Here is an 18,451-nt window from a genome sequence, read left to right as displayed (position 1 = left end):
TATGCTTTTTAGAATTTAGATTTGGTTAGATGCTAAAAGCCATTTAAGTGCATGTTCAATTCACTGTTAAATCAAAGGCTAAGTGGAGCTTTCTGTTCCTAGCAATCCGATATTGTGACAGATGCCAACTTATAAAACCAGACCGCTGCCATCACTGTTCCGTCTGCGATAAGTAAGAAAACTTTTTACTTCTAAAATGTCTACATGCTCATGGTCTTTTTACTTAATTGGTTTCTTTTCTCACTGTTTTCTAGATTATTTTCTTTTCTCCTTATTCATGCTTCTCAGATCTTTATTTAGGAAATATAAGTGGAACAATCACTTACGTTAATACGAGTGTGGCTTAGGGTCACAATCAGTTGTCCCTGCCCCCCCCCCCCCCCCCCCGCCCCAGATTCTTGCTGACACGAATGAAGTGCATGATATTTAGCGGCTCAGACTTGGCTAGTTTGATTTACTAAGTACTTCTTCTGTGACTCTTTCCCATCTTTATAAAGATAATTCAACTGACTTCATGAAAGTCAGATGTTATTATATACTTAGTATAACCAATTGGCTTAAGGATTGATATTAAAGGAAAAGTTTTATCCAGACTTTCAGTAAATCTGTTCACATTTCACATTTTGTACTTTTTTTAGCATAAAATAATTCTGTATTAACATATCACATTGTTTTTAGAAAACGAATTATTTGATTTGCATGTTAAAGCAGTGTATTTTGAATTTAAAGTTCTATTATTGTATCATAACTGGAATTGGTTATAGTGTTTATTTTTAGATGAGGACTTTTGCTTTTATTCAATTTTCAGATAAGTAAATAATTTTGCAATATTTTACTTGCCACAACTCTTTTGAAATAAAATTCATATTTTTTTTTATAATTTAATGTGATTACATTTTTATGAGGTGTTGAGTTTCGTGTGCGTATGTTTTCTTTTTAGATGTATTTTGAAGATGGATCATCATTGCCCATGGTGAGTATGCCTCTGTACTTAAACAAGTTTTTGTCCCTTATACCTTAAAAAATGGAATCATTTATCTCTTTAAATCTTTTTATAAATAAAATCTTGCCTTAGCTGATCTAGGAGGTACTTTCAGATTTGACTGCTGACATTTGCTTATGTAGCTCAAAAAGGCCTAAAGGAGAATTTCCATGAAATAATTAAAAAACCAGTAGCTTAACAATTTAAAAGTTAATTTCTCATATTTGCTTAGAACAAATGGTGTTCTTTATATGCACATGCAGAAATATAGAGATTCTAAAATAATCTCCAGAAATTATACCAAAATGTACATATAAATCATACACAGTACCTCACTGAAGTTCATAATAATTTATTCATCTAAAGTTTTAACAATTTGTTTTACATAAAACTTGGCATTACGGAGTAGAATAGCAAATATGCAAATACACACATATGTTTAAACAAGAGTTTCCAGTTAAAATTTACTAATATTTAAAAAAAATATATTTCTAAGTCATGAAATTAGGGGAGTTAATAGACGATTATTTATAAGATCTAATTAACTAATGAAGATTGATTTTTTTATCCCAGTGTGGACATTCCGTTGTTAATCATACTGAGGTTGCCAGCTAGGTGGGATTTGGACATTAAGCATGATTATTCCACAAGCTTTATCTTCTTTCACAGGTGGCATTTGAAAAAGGTAGACATGTCCACAAATCTATACTAGGTATAAGTTGAAACCTATACATAGAAGGAATGGTTATCTTAGCTGCAGGAAACAATAGGGGAATGTCAGGTTTACAATATTCTATATCCTTCTCTAAGATACCCCTTCGTTCTCTCTGCCTAGATTTTCTTCTTTAGCAAGTTATGACTCTTTAACTCCTATAAGAACAATGTTCTTTTCAAACAAACATCTCAATAAGTATTCTCCCTTTGTATTAATTTTCATTGTATTCATTCTTCTATTTTCCTCATTCTTTCATTCATTTTGTTTTCATTCTCAGCAAGTAGTTGTCCCCCCTTATCTTCAGTTATAAATCATCTTAATCCCCCTTAATTCCTGTGTTGACCCTTCCAGCCGCAGAGGCTGTCAGTGCCCCAGCCATATCCCCATGACCTACCTGTGAGTTCACTGCACCTGCAGTAGACGGTTCCCTTGCCTGTTGACAGCTCCCCACCTGTTTCTTTGCTTCTCTATCTGAGAATGCTCTTTCCCTGGGGGGGTTTGTTCAGCTCCTAAGCCTGGCAGTTCAGAAGGGACAGAATATTAATGCTTCAAGAAGCCACCCTCAACCAGTGAGGGACTCGTTAAGAACACAAGCTTTTTTGGATTTTCTCCCCTCCTTGTTTTTGAATAAACTATATATAAGTTCTTTTCTCAGGATCTGCTTTGGGGGAGCCCATACTAAGACACCCTTCTTTCTGGATAATGGTGTATTCTAGATATAATTTAGCAGAATAGTAAAGAAATCAGGTTCCTAGAGTTGACTCCAATTTTTCTAACATAAAGTTATCAGGGATTGTGATGATAAGGAATGGAGAAGTGGAAACAACCAAGATTAATCCCAAACTAGTGCACGTCTATAAAGCTTGCCATCGCCTTGCTATATTCACAGGATTACAAAAGTAGAAAATAATTTACTATGCTAGCATTCTTTCTAAACCTGCAATTAATTTGGCTTTATAAGAAACTTACAGCACAATTTGACAATCTTTCAAATTTTGACAGACCCTATCAAATAAGTGAAGGGGAACAACTCTAAGACTAGAGAGTTTTTAAAAGTGGGTTCAGATTGCATACCTGTATACTTACCGTCATCACTCTCACCCTTAAGTGGCGATGGGGAAGAAGTTGAATGACCTGACTAATACCTTTCAACTTCTCTGAAATTGTTCCTCTCCAGTGTTGCCTCCCCTGCTGCAGCCACTCTCCCAGCCACCATCTCAGCTCCCGACGCTCCCTTACAGGAAGCAGTAGTCGGGTCAATTTGTGAAGGGTTTGGTTGCAAGGGCCTAATATTCGCTTGCTGCCAGCTGAATGGAGCAGCCATCTTATTTATTTTGAAATTTCAAATTAAAATTTGAAATAAAGTTTGTAGATTACACACAGTGTGGTTCTAAATTCAAAAGTGAAAAAAGAAAAGGTACCAGTATTATTTCTAGTCCACACTAAAAATAAATATTAGTATTAAATTTAAATATTAAATGAATATTGTTATATTTACTTAAGTGTGAAATACATATCAAACTCTAAAATACCTGGTCTTTATTTACTGACTTTCTCCTGTGTTTCCTGGCTCTGACGTGGCAAATTACATCATGTTCTTAAGTAGAAGTTAAAGTAACCTAAATTAGATGTTAGAAAATCTATGATTAACATCATTTTACTTTACTTTCTATAAAAATGCTACTTATCATTTAATATAAAAGCTGCTGCTTGCATTTCTGTAGGAAGAGAAACAATCTTTCCTATGCCTCCTCATTTTCCCCTCGTCCATAAAAGAGTCACTGTCCTCCCTCATTTTGTCCAACCTCACAGCACCCCAGCCTTTGTCTACCCATCCTCCCCTCTTGAAACCAATACAAGTTAGCTAAGGGAATATCCTGTGTCCTTTGAGGAAAAAAAAAAAAAAACAGCTACAGTAGGCTTTCCTGGACTTTTGCAATATTATTTCTTGCCATTATTTCATTGAGATGTCATAAAAGATAATCTCAGTAATTGGTTTGCACTCACCCTGGAATCTCTGACACATTTGTTTTCATACAATGTGCACCCACAAGTTTGGGCTTCTTTATGAATTTATTTGTCATATACTATTTAAGTTCTAAAATTATTAAATTACTGCTATTATTCTCTTTGCCTTATTTGCCTATTATTTGAGGTAGAAAATAAAAACATTTATCTTTCTTTTCCCTCCTAAATTTCCAGTTTATTCATAAGGCAAGTAAATGTTTGCCTTTAAAACTTTTTAAATTTTTAAACTTTTCTATTGTGGTAAAAACACATAAATGAGATCTACACTCTTAACAACATTTTAAGTGTACAAAATAGTATTGGTCGAATCCACAGCTATGCAACTCAGGAATACAGATGGCTGACTATATGTTTATTGAAAACAATCCAAGTATACATATAAAAAAAATGAAATCTTACCACTTGTGACAACATAGATTGACCTAGATCAGGGGTGTCCAAACTTTTTTCAATGTTTTTCATCAAGGGCCATATGCAGTAAAATACACAAACAGCCGGGCCACTCACTGACGGTGAAATACGTATTGCCTCACTTGGTTTATTTAAGTAAACTAAATATATTTTTGGAATTTGCTGCGGGCCATGCAGGCCGCAGTTGGCCCGCGGGCCACAGTTTGGACACCCCTGACCTAAAGGGTATTATGCTAAGTGAAATAAGCCAGAGAAAGACAAATACCATGATCTCACTCATATGTGGAATCTAAAGGACAGAATAAACGAACACACAAACAGAAACAAACTCATAGATACAGAGAACAAACTGATGGATGCCAGATGGGAGGGAGGTTGGGGAGGGCTGGGTGAAAAAATGTGAAGGGATTAAGAAGTACAAATTGGTAGTTACAAAATAGTCACAGGGATGTAAAGTACAGCATAGGGAATATAGTCAATAATATTGTAATATCTATGTATAGTGCCAGATGGGTACTAGACTAATAACTTCATAAATTATATAAATATCTAACCACTATGCTGTACACCTGAGACTAATATAAAATAATATTGAATGTTAACTGTAATTTAAAAATAAAATACAAAGAAAAGTAATACAACAAAGAAATATAATTTTCCTCCAGGAAATTGGCAAAAAAAGACAAAAGAGGCAGAGACAGAGCTTAGAACTGGCTTATCAAATAAGCAAGTCAAGAATTAGAAATACATTCTCACTGGTTTGCATTCACATAATTTAAACATGATCTGACTGATATTAACTCTAATCATTATGGCCAAGAAGTCCTGAACTTTACTAAATGTATGTGGTTGGGTGATCTAGTATTTTTAAAGAACTTATGCTCTAAAAGATTCAGAAAGAAAAATAAATAAGAGGAGAAAGGTTACAAGGAAAAAACAAACAAACAAACAAACCTAAGTGGACCTGTGCAGTTCAAACCTGTGTCAACTGCACAGTTATATAAGTTTGTGATTGAGTAAAGCAATATTATACAACATATTTTAAAAATCTAAACACAGAAATTCCTTTTTAGTAAAATTGGTTTTTGATGTTTGTATATGTAAAGAAATCTTATGAATTACAGTTAAAGAAATGCCAATACATATCAAATGATAGGAAACGAAACACTGTGTTAAGGTTGAGCTAATGTATACCTGGGTTGAAAACGTAAAACTAACGGAAATGTTGTTTTTGTTTTGTTAACAGGGTGAACAACTGTGTCGGATTTTCAAATTATAAATTTTTCCTCCTTTTCTTGGCTTATTCTCTGCTGTACTGCCTTTTTATTGCTGCTACAGATTTACAGTATTTTATCAAATTTTGGACAGTAAGTCATTACCTTGGTGAACTATTTTAGTATACAAAAATATATAACATAGATTTTCTTTTGTGAACTATTTCAGACACTAATTTTATAGAATAGAGCTCATTTAGATATAGTCAATCCTGATTATTTGCAGATTCTGTATCTGTGAATTCACCAACTTGTTAAAATTTATCTGTCATCCCCCAAATCAGTACTCTCAGAGCTTTCGTGGTCATTTGCAGAACATGCACAGAGTGGCTAAAAGTTTGAGTTGCCCCATGTGCACACTCCCAGTTGAGATCAAACAAGGCTACGCTTTGCCTTTTGTTTCAACTCTTTGTACTGTTAAACAAGTGTGCTTTTCAGTCTATTTAATACCATGTTTTTTTGCATTTTTGTGCTTTTCATCGGTGATTTCACTGTTTAGTAAGGTCTTAAAGCATTGTGTTGAAGTACTGTCTGGTGTTTCTGAGCAAAAGAAGACTGTGATATGCTTTATGGAGAATACATGTGTTAGATAAGCTTCCTTCAGGCATGAGTTGTAGTGATGTTGGGCATGAGTTCTCTGTTAGTGAATCAACAATACATATTAAATAAGGTGTCTTTAAGCAGAAACACACAGAACACAAGGTTATATATTGATCATTTGACAAAAATGCTGTGACCAGAAGCTCACAGGAACCTAAGCCTGTATTTTCCCTAGCAGAAATCGTTCAGTATTCACAAATTCAGTGTTCATGGCAACCTTACAGAACATAACCACTGCCAATGACAAGAATGAACTGTATAAGAATTTATTTTTAGTATTTAAAAATAGAAGTGTTTTCTTTATGTGTAAAAAGATTATTTTTTAAACTATTACATCTATTATGTCCCAAATTTTTATTAAGCATGGCTCAATTAGGCTTTAGATAGTTTTTTAGATAGTTCATTTTTTTCTGCACTATTTATTTTAAATGCAAGCAAAACAAATTGAGTATTTTAAATATCCAAAGATACTCCTATGAATACCAAATGATAGTAAAAAACAGTTACTATCTGCTAGGATTGCTTTATTATTTTCATACAATTATTCATTATCATGGTAAACTTTCTGAATTGCTATGTCGTTTAATGTGAGATTTGAACCACATTCAAACTAAAGATTTATTGAATGCCTCCCCTGTGCCAGGTACATTGTAAGCACTAGGAATACACAGGTCCATGGATATGCTCCTAGCATTCAAGTGTACTTCCGTTGTCCAGCTTGAAGAACGATCCCTAATGAATGTCTGAGAGGATGGCACCCCACTGTTCCTCATTCCTGTGGATGGTTTTAGTTCCAATCATAAATATATTTGTAAAGGAATGGCCAGAGTTTTCACTGTGAGGACTCTGCTGTCAGTGAAATCTTGTGACCTGTGTCAGTCTGATAGGTATGACAGGGTACTGAAATAGTATGCCCGTCTATCAGAAGGGGAAGCCTCTTAATCACCCTGGTCCTTCCCTAAGTGTCCATAGCCCTAAGCCTGCATTCTAGAGCAAGTCCAGGTCTCTTCAGACAATACATATAATGAGAGTCAAACTAGTTTTGCTCTCAGTTGGCCTATTTTATCTCATGGATATTGTAAGATTTATTTTAGACAAATGTTATACTCCAGTGTTGATCTTTTTTGTGATGCTATTATTTAAAATAGCTTGAATCATTATTGTTGATGTGTTGTTTTATGTGTTCTTGTACTTGTGCTGGTGTTTGTAGTAATGTAAAACATCAATGAGTATAGTAGCTAAATTGTGCCAATTAACATTTATTTTCTGGCATTGTAATAAAACTATTTAAACATTTATAAATCTGTATTATGTTTAAACATGTTCAGGTAGTAAATTCAGAAGTATATTTTATAGTTCCTTTCATCTTGCTTTCTACTGGTATAGTTTACACACATACTACCATACTGCCATAATTTTTCTATGATTTAGTTATGCAAAACAAAATAAATATCCCAAATTTAAATATTTTTTCCATATATATTCATACTCCAGTAAACATATATTTTAATATGATGCTATATGTTTTTTCTCAAAGTTTTTACATAAAGCCATGTACCTTTTTCCATATCTAAATTTAAGAAACATTTTAAGCAAAAAAAGAAATCTTATAAAAGTAGGGAATACTTATCCCTTTGACAAAACATGTTATTTTTTTCCTTTCTTTATAGAATGGTCTACCTGATACTCAAGCCAAGTTCCATATTATGTTTTTATTCTTTGCTGCAGCTATGTTTTCTGTCAGCTTGTCTTCTCTGTTTGGCTATCATTGTTGGCTAGTCAGCAAAAATAAATCTACATTAGGTGAGTATCCAATTGTTGTAGTTAACAGAACTTTAAATACATAAATAGTTACTCATCAAAAATTGCCATATTATTAAATGACAATCTGTCCGGAAGTGGTAAAAATCATTCTTATTTCCCACATTGTTTTGTGGTATGTGACTCAGACATAAATAAATTCACTCATTCCATATATTTATTGACTGTCCATTGTATGTAAAGCATTTTGTATATTCAGTGGTGATTAAAGGACAAAACAGCCTAGTGAGGGGCACAGAAAATCAAGGAGCAAATGTAACAGTAATTACAAAATACAAAGAGCTTTAACAGAAACAAACAGGATGCTGAGGTATGAATCAAAGGCTGGAGATGGTAGAAGTGAACTTAGATAGTGTGATCAGGGAATAGCTCACCAAAATAAAACATATTTAACCTAAGATGTCAGTCATAGGAAGAGCCAGAACATCTCAGGCAGATGATTTTACATATAGAAAACCTTAAAGAATCCACAGTAAAAGCAATTAGAGCTAATAAATAACATCTGCAAAGTTTCGTGACACAAGATCAATATGCAAAAAATCAGTTGTATTTCTATTCACCAGCAGTGAATCCTCCAAGAAGAAAATTAAGAAAACAATTCCAATTACAAAAGTATCCAGAATAGTAAAATACCTAAGAATAAATTTAACCAAGGCAGAGCAACACTAGTATAGTGAAACTATAAAACATTGCTGAAAGACATTAAAGAACTAAGTAAATGGTAAGACTTCCCATGTTCATCGATTAAAAACTTAATATTGTTAAGATAACAATACTACTATCCAAAGTGATTTTTAGATTCAATACAACTCCTATTATAATTTCAATGGCCTTTTTTTGTAGAAATAGATAAGCTGATCCTCAAATTCACATGGAATTTCAAGGGCCCCAAATAGCAAAAACAATATCTACTAAAATCTTTTTTAAAATTCTTACTCTTTTCAAAACTTACTACAAATCTATAGTGATCAAAACAGTGTGGTACTTGCATAAGAATAAAGATATGGATCAATTGAGAGTCCAGAACTAAACTTAAACATCTTTGGCCATTTTATTTTCAACAAGAGTACTAAGACCATTCAATGGGGAAAGAATAGCATCTTTAACAAGTGGGATTGGGACAACTGGATATATACATGTAAAAGAATGAAATTGAACCCCTACCTCACATAATATACAAAAATGAACTCAAAATGGTTCAATGACCTAAATGGAAGAGCTAAAATTATAACAGTCTTAGAAGAAAATATAAGGATAAATCTTCAGGATCTCAAAAAAAGCAATTAATTCTTAGATACAACACCAAAAGCGTGAGCAACAAAAGAAAATAGATAAATTGGGCACTATCAAAATTTAAAAATTTGTGTGTCAAAGGACATTATAGAAAAAGTAAAAAGATAGCCTACAGAATGAGAGTAATATTTGTAAATCACATACCTGATAAGGGCCTAGTATCCATATATACAAGTAACTCTTACAACTCAACAACAAAAAGACAAACAGTCCAATTTAAAACTTGGCAAAGGATTTGACTAGATATTTAAATAAACATTTCTCTAAAGAAAATATACAAATGGCCAACAAGCACATAAAAACATGTTCAATATCATTGTCATTAAGGCAATACAAATCAAAACCATGGTGAGGTACCACTTCATACCCACTACAAAAAACCCACAAACAAAAAACAGAAAACAAATGCTGAGGATGTGGAGAAACTTCACACATTGCTGGTGGGAATATGAAATGGTGCAGCCACTGTGAAAACAGTTTGGCAATTCTTCAAAAAAAATATAGAACTCCCATATGACCCAGCAATTCCACTCCTAAGTATGTACCCAAAAGAATTGAAAGCAGTGACTCAACAGATGTACATCAATGTTCACAGCAGCACTATTCTTAATAGCCAAAAGTTGAAAACAACCCAAATGCCCATCAAAGGATGAATGGATAGAGAAAATGTGGTATATCTATACAATGGAATATTATTCAGCCATAAAAAGTAATGAAGTAATGAAACATGCTATATCATGTGACTGTTTCATGAGTTTAGGGTTTCTTTTGGAGTGATGAAAATATTTTGGAACTTGATATAGGTGGTAGTTGCACAAAATTGTGAATGTACTAAAGGCCACTGAATTGTTCATTTTAAAGTGGCTAATTTAGTGTTCTGTGAATTTCACCTCATATTTTTAAAAAACCCTATAAGAAAAGAGCTAGAAATGTTTGAGACACTATCCACATAGCCGGAGCACAGAAAGCTAAAGAACAAAAAATACACCATGAAGTTTGACAAGTAAGTGGGGACTCACTCTGTTAAGTAGAGTCTTCTAGACTAAGGTTAGGAGTTTGGGAATATAACCAGAGTTTATAAATCCTTATGCTCTCAAAGGATACTTCAAACTGTGAGATTCCATTATTGTCAGTGAAGATTAATAATAGTATATAGTCAGTGAATATTATTTTTTAATATTCAGCTAAAATCTTATTACAGCAGATACTATTAGGGTGAAAATTGGTATAATAAACAAATTTTTAAATAAAGTGTCTTATTTCAAATTATATGTTGGGCAATTAAATTATAATTCATCAAAAGTAAATGAATTGCTTCTAGAAACTTTTAAGTTCTAAAACTTCTAGATTGTACATGTAATACTCTGGACAATATGGTCCTCTAATTATAAATATGTTTTATATAAAGTCATGTAACCTAGGGTGACAAATGCTGAGGATCTTGCAAATTGCCACATTTTTCATAGTATCTTTAATGGGCTTGTTAGAGTTGTTCGTTTTTGTTTTTATAATGGACAAAACTCATTATACTTCTATGTTTATTCATATTCCAAAAATAAAATTGTAGATTTTTGCATCTCAGCATGGTGTAAGAGGAAAACGTAGCATTCTGACATGTATTTGTTGGGTGATGTTGGGCACGTCCCACAGCCTCTCTGAACCACGGCTTCCTCACGCAGAGTGGGCATAACATACAGTGTACGGTGCTGCAGCACTGCATCCTGGTTTGGACACACCAGCTGTAAAGTCCATGTATTGGTTAGCTGGGAAAAAGTATGATTGGATGAGATAAAATTTTAATGAAATTGGAAAATGGAATTTATTGACTGTAAAAAGCAGGTTGTAGAATGTATGTATAATCTCATTCTGGTTAAAAAACTATATAGATTTGTATATATCTATATCCATCATCCATCCATCTATCCACCCATCTATCAAGAGCTAGAAGATACAAAGTTTTAACGTATTTGCCTGTTTATAGTTTCTAACTTCTTACAATGCACATGTGCTGCTATTATAATAAAAAAGCTACTTAAAAATTAAAATAAATGTAATTGTATCTTATGATTATTTTAAAACAAAATAAACAATCTATATTGCAGAGCTGTTGGTAGGCACATAAGTACTCACAGGGGGCTAGCCACTGACTTCCGAGTTCCTTTGTTTAATTCAATCACTTCTAAATATAGGGGTTACTAGCTGATACATACTTTACTCATGTGATTGCTCTATTATCTTTTATAGAGGCATTTAGAAGTCCAGTATTTCGACATGGAACAGATAAGAATGGATTCAGCTTGGGTTTCAGTAAAAATATGCGGCAAGTTTTTGGTGATGAAAAGAAGTACTGGCTGCTACCCATTTTTTCAAGGTACTTTGTTGTGAAAATTTTCAGGTTTTAAAGGAATGAAAGTAATCCGATAAAAGAACTCTATAATTCTGCATAGGAACTCCTCTTTTTTAAAGTATGATTTTATGACTCATGATTATATCAATGTGGAAATCAGTTATCTCATTTCCCTAAACATATTGTATTGAAACCAGTGTGTGATTCACATGTTTTGTCCATAGTATAATTATGTCCTGCTCGCAGACATCAGCACTCTAACAGAGTGTCACTCTGTTGTCTTTTTTTATTGCTCAATTGTAAGTTTTGATTTTAATTATAGTCTAGGTGATGGCTGCTCCTTTCCAACTTGCCTTGTTAACCAGGATCCTGAACAACCATCTACTCCTGCAGGACTGAATTCAACATCTAAAAAGTAATTCCATTTTTTTCTTCTGTTTTACTTTCAAATAACATATTTTATCCTCATGTATCCTTTGGTTGTATGTTTCTTTGAAAAAAAATTTCAAGAACATAAGATAATTTACTGCAATGGTTCCCACTTAGAATGAGGAAAGAAGGAAAGTATGACTGGGGATGGGTCCATAGGGAGCTTCAATTATACTTGTAAAATTCCGTTATTAATCTGGGTGATAGGTAAACAGGTGTTAATTCTCTATACATTTTGGTTGATTGAAATATATTATGATTTTTTTAAATGTCGTGCTTCAAAGAAAAAATATGTATGAGTCCATATTCGTTTCCCTAGTGATCAGATGAGCAAACAATGTCAGCTTTCCCTTTGACTCTCTAGGTCCTTCCTCTCTGTGGTAACTGTTGTAGAGATGAGAAAACTTCCCTAGATAAGGACTTTGGGGATCAGATGGAACCCCAGACACCCACTTGACAGTTCCATTAGTAGTGTGCACCATATTCTTGGTGCTCTATAAAGACCTCTAAGCATTATCTGAACCATTTCCTTGGAAAGAGAAGGGAGGGTTCTTAGAAATTTATGGTCTGGAGACTTTTGCCCCTGCTTTAAGTTTCTTTCCTGTCTATCAAGAATTTGAGGAAGACCAGAAATTTGCTACTAACTGGCAAAAGGCAAAACTACTTAAACTTTTAAAATGCTATACATATATGAATGTTCAAGTTTGAAACACTAATCTTTATATCTTTAAGACAGAGTTATTTGAATATGACCACACTTTTAATTCTGAGTGAAAGCCAATAGCAAAAACATAACCATAATAGCATTCTTAGCTAAATTTCAGAGAGTTTCTTATTTGCCACAATGCCATGTATACAGCACCTCTGGCTACATTCCTTCCATCTAGTGCATATTTCTTATTGATCACAGTACTTTCCCCTGTGGATCCTGGCGTGACCCCCGAATGTTTCTCAAGGCAGTGACACCCTGGCAGCCATTTCAAGTTGTTTTAAATTGTCAGAGATGAAGCTTACTTGCCACCCCATCCCAGAGTAAGCGATGTACATTCCAGACTCTTATCAATTGATGAGCAGGCCATTTTGATGTGTTTCACAGGGATATTCAAAGGCACCAGAGTCTTATTGGGTCATGCCCTGTGAGTTTTGGCTTGAAAATTCCACAGAGCTAAATGTTAATGGTTTTTCTTATACCTTGGTGCAGAAAAATCTAGTTTTAATAAGTTATTTAGAACATGTTTTCAAGCTTATATGAAATTTAAGAGTTTTCAAGTAATGTTTTTGTACCTTTGTTTTAATGTTTTTTTGTAGTTTAAGACTATTTGGGATTTAGAAATAGTATGTCTCCTAAGTGTACCATGGGCATTGAGAGAAATCCTAGTTCTGGCACTGTTACCAAGCAAGATGATCTTGAAAAGGTCAAGAAACCAGGCTTTTCCTGTTAAGATTGGATTTTGACAGCTAAAGTCTCTTCTACAGAATTTTATAATTTCCCCTGATTAGGGCATATAAATTTCTATGGTTTATGCTGGTGTCGCCTCTGTGCTCCAGAGTTTTATATCTGATTGTCTGCTCAACATTCCCACTCAAATGTCTAAAAGTCATCTGCAGCTGAACAGGTACAAAGCAGAACTCTTGATTCCATTCATCTACACCCTCATGCCCACTCTGAACCTGATTTTCTCCATTCTTCCATATACATATCAGTATCCATGACCTCCATTCCCCCAGGTGCTCAGACCAGAAATTTTGAAGTCATCCTGGATTCCTCTCTTTCAGTTACCTTGTATTTACTCCATTTGCAAATTCTGTCAAATGCACCCTCAAAATATATCTATATCATTTCTCACATAAATTGTTTTAATTCCTCCTAACTAATCTTCCTGATTCCATTTTTGCCCTATTCCAGTTTCTTCTCAATTAAAATGTCAGAGTGATCCTTTTAAAACATAAATCAGGTTTTGTCACTCTTCTGCTCAAAACCCTACATTGATTTCCCATCTTAGAATAAAGACTAATGAGTGTCCTTGCCTTGTCCTGTCTAATCTTGCCCCCAACACCTCTCTGATGTCATCCATCATCACTTTCCCATCACTCATAATCCTCGGACACACAGGTCTTGCTGTTTCTCAGATGTCCCATATTTAGTGCCTTTGTACTTGCTAATTCCTATTCCTAAATGTTCTTCTTCCAGAATTCTGAATGGTCTGTGCCTTCTTTTCATTCACTTTCTATTTAGGTATAACTTCACAATAGAGGCCATCTTTGAAAACCCTTTGTAAGATAATAATCTGCTTCTCCAATTCCCCATACATTTTTTTTTTGGTCATAGCTTGTATTGTCACCTGACTTACTATATATTTCTCTTTATGATTATTCTTCTTCAATTACCATGAAACTTCCATGAGATCAAAGATTTTATTCATTGATGTAATAGGTACTCAACGAATATCGTTGAATAAATGGATCCTTGCCAGTTGTTAAAGTCCTATTAGCAGTAACCAATCTATAAGGAGTCCCCAAACCAGGACCTAGTTAGTATGTTGGAATATGGTCTCTTTCCTGAAGAATAATAAGAATTAGAGTAAAAGAGATTTTTTTTTTTCATATGAATGGGAGACAAGCTTTGTTTTTTAAAAAAAGATTTACCTTCAATATTTTAATAAGGGTATGTTAAAGCTGCACAAAATTGAAATATTCTCAAATTTTGCTATGAGGTAATTACTAAGGAGCAAAAGTATGTCCTTTAAAAATATAATAGTTATAGACAACTAAAATATGTTAAATTATTCTTGGAAGAATTTTAAGTAGTTTTTTTTCTTTTGAACATTATTATAATTACTATTTCAGGATATTCTAAAATAATAGTTTCTATGCCAATAATTTGTTCTAAGTGAAATGTTAATTTATGTGTATTTTTTCATGCCATCCAATATGTTGATATGTGGCATGTCTACTTAAATTTTAAACCTTAAATTCTTGTTTTAAGACTCTTCATATCCTCAAATTAAACATCAGGTTTGTAAGATTTGATAGAGTCAGATGTTTTCAACATTCCTGCATGATAATACTCAAATTTGTTGTTTCGGTCTTATCAAAGAAGATATAGAATTCTTGGTTCTTGGTTCAAGACCAGTTAGGGCACTTTAGAAACACTAGCTTTTCCTCAAACTTGAAAAAGTCAATCACCTTTATATATGATATACCATCACCTTTATGTATTTTTTCCATATCCACTTACAAAAATTAATATTTTTCTTTAATGTATTTATTCAAATTGGCACTGACATTTGTTTTTAAACCAAACTTTGTATAACTGTCATAAATGAGAAGCTAGTATAATTTGTTGTAAATAGAATATAACTTTAAAAAATAAAATACTATTAGGTTCTAACTAGATTCCCTCACCTGCTAAAGTGTAAGGCTGAGGCCTACTCTATATATTAAAAATGGAAATTTGCCAGAGTTAAAAATTGTCATCTTATTGTAATCAGAGGAATGAAAAGAACTGAAAAGAGAACACTTTTCTTATTGTGAGTCAGTATGATTTAATTGTTCCTGTATTCCCCAAATTCTCTTGGGTAACTCCTACAATATCTTGCACTGCGAATGGTTTGCATTCGATACTTTGAGAAACACTCACCTTAATACTGTCAAGGGTTAATCTGATGATTGTGATAATGATTATTATTCAGTCCTGAAAACCATCAATTTCCTGCAAAGCCGTTGAGAGAGTCCCAGAGCCACCTTCTTACTGATTCTCAATCTTGGACAGAGAGCAGCACAAACCTGGGCAAAGGCAAAGCTGGTAAGAGTGTGCTTGTTTGGCTTTTCTGATATATTTTATTTTTGAAAGGTGAAAGTGGTGAAAAAATTTTATTATATTACCTATAGGATTTTTCTTGCTTTGGAGTCAGACTCCCAGTGTAAATTTAGAATTATTTTCAGGAACATCTATTTGTGAAGTACTTTGATTGTCTGTTAGCTGTAGAAAATCATTTTGTGAAAGATAATTGTACATTACGTTTTTTTTTTCCAGTTTAAAGAACCAATCTTTATTACTGCATATTAAATGACAGAAATAAACTCAAAATACAATTTGTTTTTAAATGGAAAAATGTGATCAATTCAGACAAAAGGTTGAAAAATATCTGCTGATAAAGATCTTAAATTATGCAGTTCTTTTATTCTAAGATTTCTATCCAATTTCAAAAGGGCAAAGTAAAGTGATTGCATAATTACCTAACTTTACCTACCTGTTATTTCTTCATATTTCTCATTATTGTTATTGATTTTAATCTTTTGATTACCTCTTTATTGGCAAAGAACAAGCAAGGCTTTTAAGTCAGAGAGACCTAATTTCAGATCCCAATTTAGGCACCTAATCAGTGTGTGATATTTAAGTTACCCAATCTCTTTTAGACTTTGCTCCCTTATCTGTAAGATACTTATTTCTCGGGGTTAGGAAGGATTAAACAAAACAATGTGATCATATATGTAGGTATGAGTACATATGTGTTGTGTCCCTATAAATGAGTACAAAACCATACATCCACGATCAAGACACTGTTAGCCAGAAAATTACAAGGCCAACTAATTGAATTCTTCAAAATTTTCTTCATTTCTAGTCTTCTCTTCAAACTCTCTCCTAGTGCTGCATAATTTTGGCTCATGGCACTTTAAAGTATTTACTGGTTTATTTGAAATCTCTTTGGGATTTAGTAGTGGTGAAAAACAAATTGCTAGTCCTAAGTAAATATTCTAAGGTCAATATTTAATATATAATCAGTCATATTCTCCTAAAATACAGGCTTTCTAACCCCATCCTTTGAATATTCATAATTTGGTCTCTCTTCACCTTCAAACCTACCCATTCCATTTTGCAATATATGGGAAGGACTAGGAATTACCTGAACAAAAACTGATGACACGTATTTGCCTCTTGAATCCATCAGTTTCCTTAGAGGCAAAGAAGTGATATATAGTTGGGGGGTCAGTTTTTGGGGGTGGAGAGACAAAGAGCTCTTTCTTTCAGAAGGGATTTGTGTCTCATAGTTCTATATTAACATGGAAGGGATTTCTTGGTTTTTATGTGCTGTTATTTGGCATGTTAGATTAATTTTTCTGTTACTTTGCTAGATGAGTAAGAAACTAAAGTTTAAAGGATGATGTAAAAGGAGGAAGAGAAACATGAGAAGGATGAGATGAGAAAGGGCTCAAAGATTTAGTTTGACTAGAATGAGGTAGGTCAATGAAGAATTAGGAAATAATAATTTAAGGTGATATGAGAAGTGCGAGTGTGTGTGTGTGTGTTTCTATATGACCATATTATAAACACCCACACTAGAAACAAGGCATCTTTGGAAGTATACTGGGGGAGGGGAGAATTCATGGATGAATAAACAGATCTGTGCCTATTTGTTCAAAAGCAACCAAAAACTGCTAATTTATATTCTTTTCTGAAGGTATGAGCAATCCTGCATTAACCATGGAGAATGACGCTTAACTCTTCAAACAAAATAAATTTGTACTTTATGAAAGTAAGATAAGTTTTTTCTTTATTGTTTTATATTTTTAACACTTTTCCAGTTCTTTTAGGGTAGTTTACATAAATGTTTATTTTTGAGTGATTCATATTAAAAGATGTCTTAACTGACCCTTGGGATTGTATTACTCACACTGGAGACCTCTGGACATGGACTGAGCTTCAGTATTAGCTCTTGTTTAGGTTAACATGATAATAGAAATAAGTTGATGAACAAAATTTGTTTCTATAGTAATGCATTAAATGGCAAGAATTGATCCTAAAGTATTGAACTTTACATGACAATTATCTTGTCATTTCGTAGGCTTGTGCAATTTTTTATTTTTATTTTTTTCTGTCTTTCTGGGTATACAGTGGTCATGTCCTTGACCACCCATTAGCAGAATTTCACTGGGTCTAAGTACAAGATAATTACATCTTATTAGTGTAAACTGGTCATCCCTATTTTTTGTCCTAGTAGGACCCCATAGTATGAGCCATCCTTAAAATAATAGGTGTTCCAAATAATTTTCTTTAAACCATGATTTTCTTAAACCTGTAGTTCCAAGTCAGTTTAATACATAATCTATTTATAAGCCTACAGCCAATAAAAAGCTACAATAAAGAGCCCATTTGGAACAAAGCCATAAACATCTAAAGAAAATAAACAACTATATATACCATTATAATAAACACAATATAATGACTTAAACATGAACATCATCAATACAACTCTGTATTTACAAAACTGCAATCTAGAACCCTAAAGTCTAAGAGAAGCAAGAGATTAATATCTAAAACAAAGTCATCTGTATCAAAGTACTTCATGGATATCTGAGTTTCTTGTTTTTTAATTGTGTGTTTGTTTTTAACCCATTTTAATCCTCAAAATCTTTTCTTAATCTGTTTTTTAAAATTTGTTTTATTTTCATTTTGGTGAAATATAATAACTGCAAAATACTGATCTGGCAATTTGCTAGTTGACTCTTTCAGTCCTGGGTGACTGTACATGATGGTATAGTCACCATTC

General features: G+C 33.2%; 1 protein-coding gene across 1 annotated transcript in view; it reads left to right on the top strand.

Moving 5' to 3' along the window:
• ZDHHC2 (zDHHC palmitoyltransferase 2) overlaps positions 1-18,451 on the top strand; it is a 57,042-nt gene that overhangs the window by 34,775 nt on the left and 3,816 nt on the right. The window contains exons 5-12 of the mRNA XM_019737958.3: positions 103-172; positions 941-973; positions 5,383-5,503; positions 7,681-7,813; positions 11,369-11,495; positions 11,794-11,886; positions 15,593-15,705; positions 17,363-17,437. Of these exons, the coding sequence (XP_019593517.1) occupies positions 103-172; positions 941-973; positions 5,383-5,503; positions 7,681-7,813; positions 11,369-11,495; positions 11,794-11,886; positions 15,593-15,705; positions 17,363-17,403 (731 nt within the window). The 3' untranslated portion in view covers positions 17,404-17,437. The remainder of the gene's footprint in view (positions 1-102; positions 173-940; positions 974-5,382; positions 5,504-7,680; positions 7,814-11,368; positions 11,496-11,793; positions 11,887-15,592; positions 15,706-17,362; positions 17,438-18,451) is intronic.

The sequence above is a fragment of the Rhinolophus sinicus genome, chromosome 16 (assembly GCF_057876585.1).
Source record: "Rhinolophus sinicus isolate RSI-liver-muscle chromosome 16, RSI-T2T, whole genome shotgun sequence".
NCBI classification, from domain to species: domain Eukaryota; kingdom Metazoa; phylum Chordata; class Mammalia; order Chiroptera; family Rhinolophidae; genus Rhinolophus; species Rhinolophus sinicus.
The sequence above is the reverse complement of the archived record's forward strand: the minus strand, read 5'-3'. Positions and strand labels throughout refer to the sequence as shown.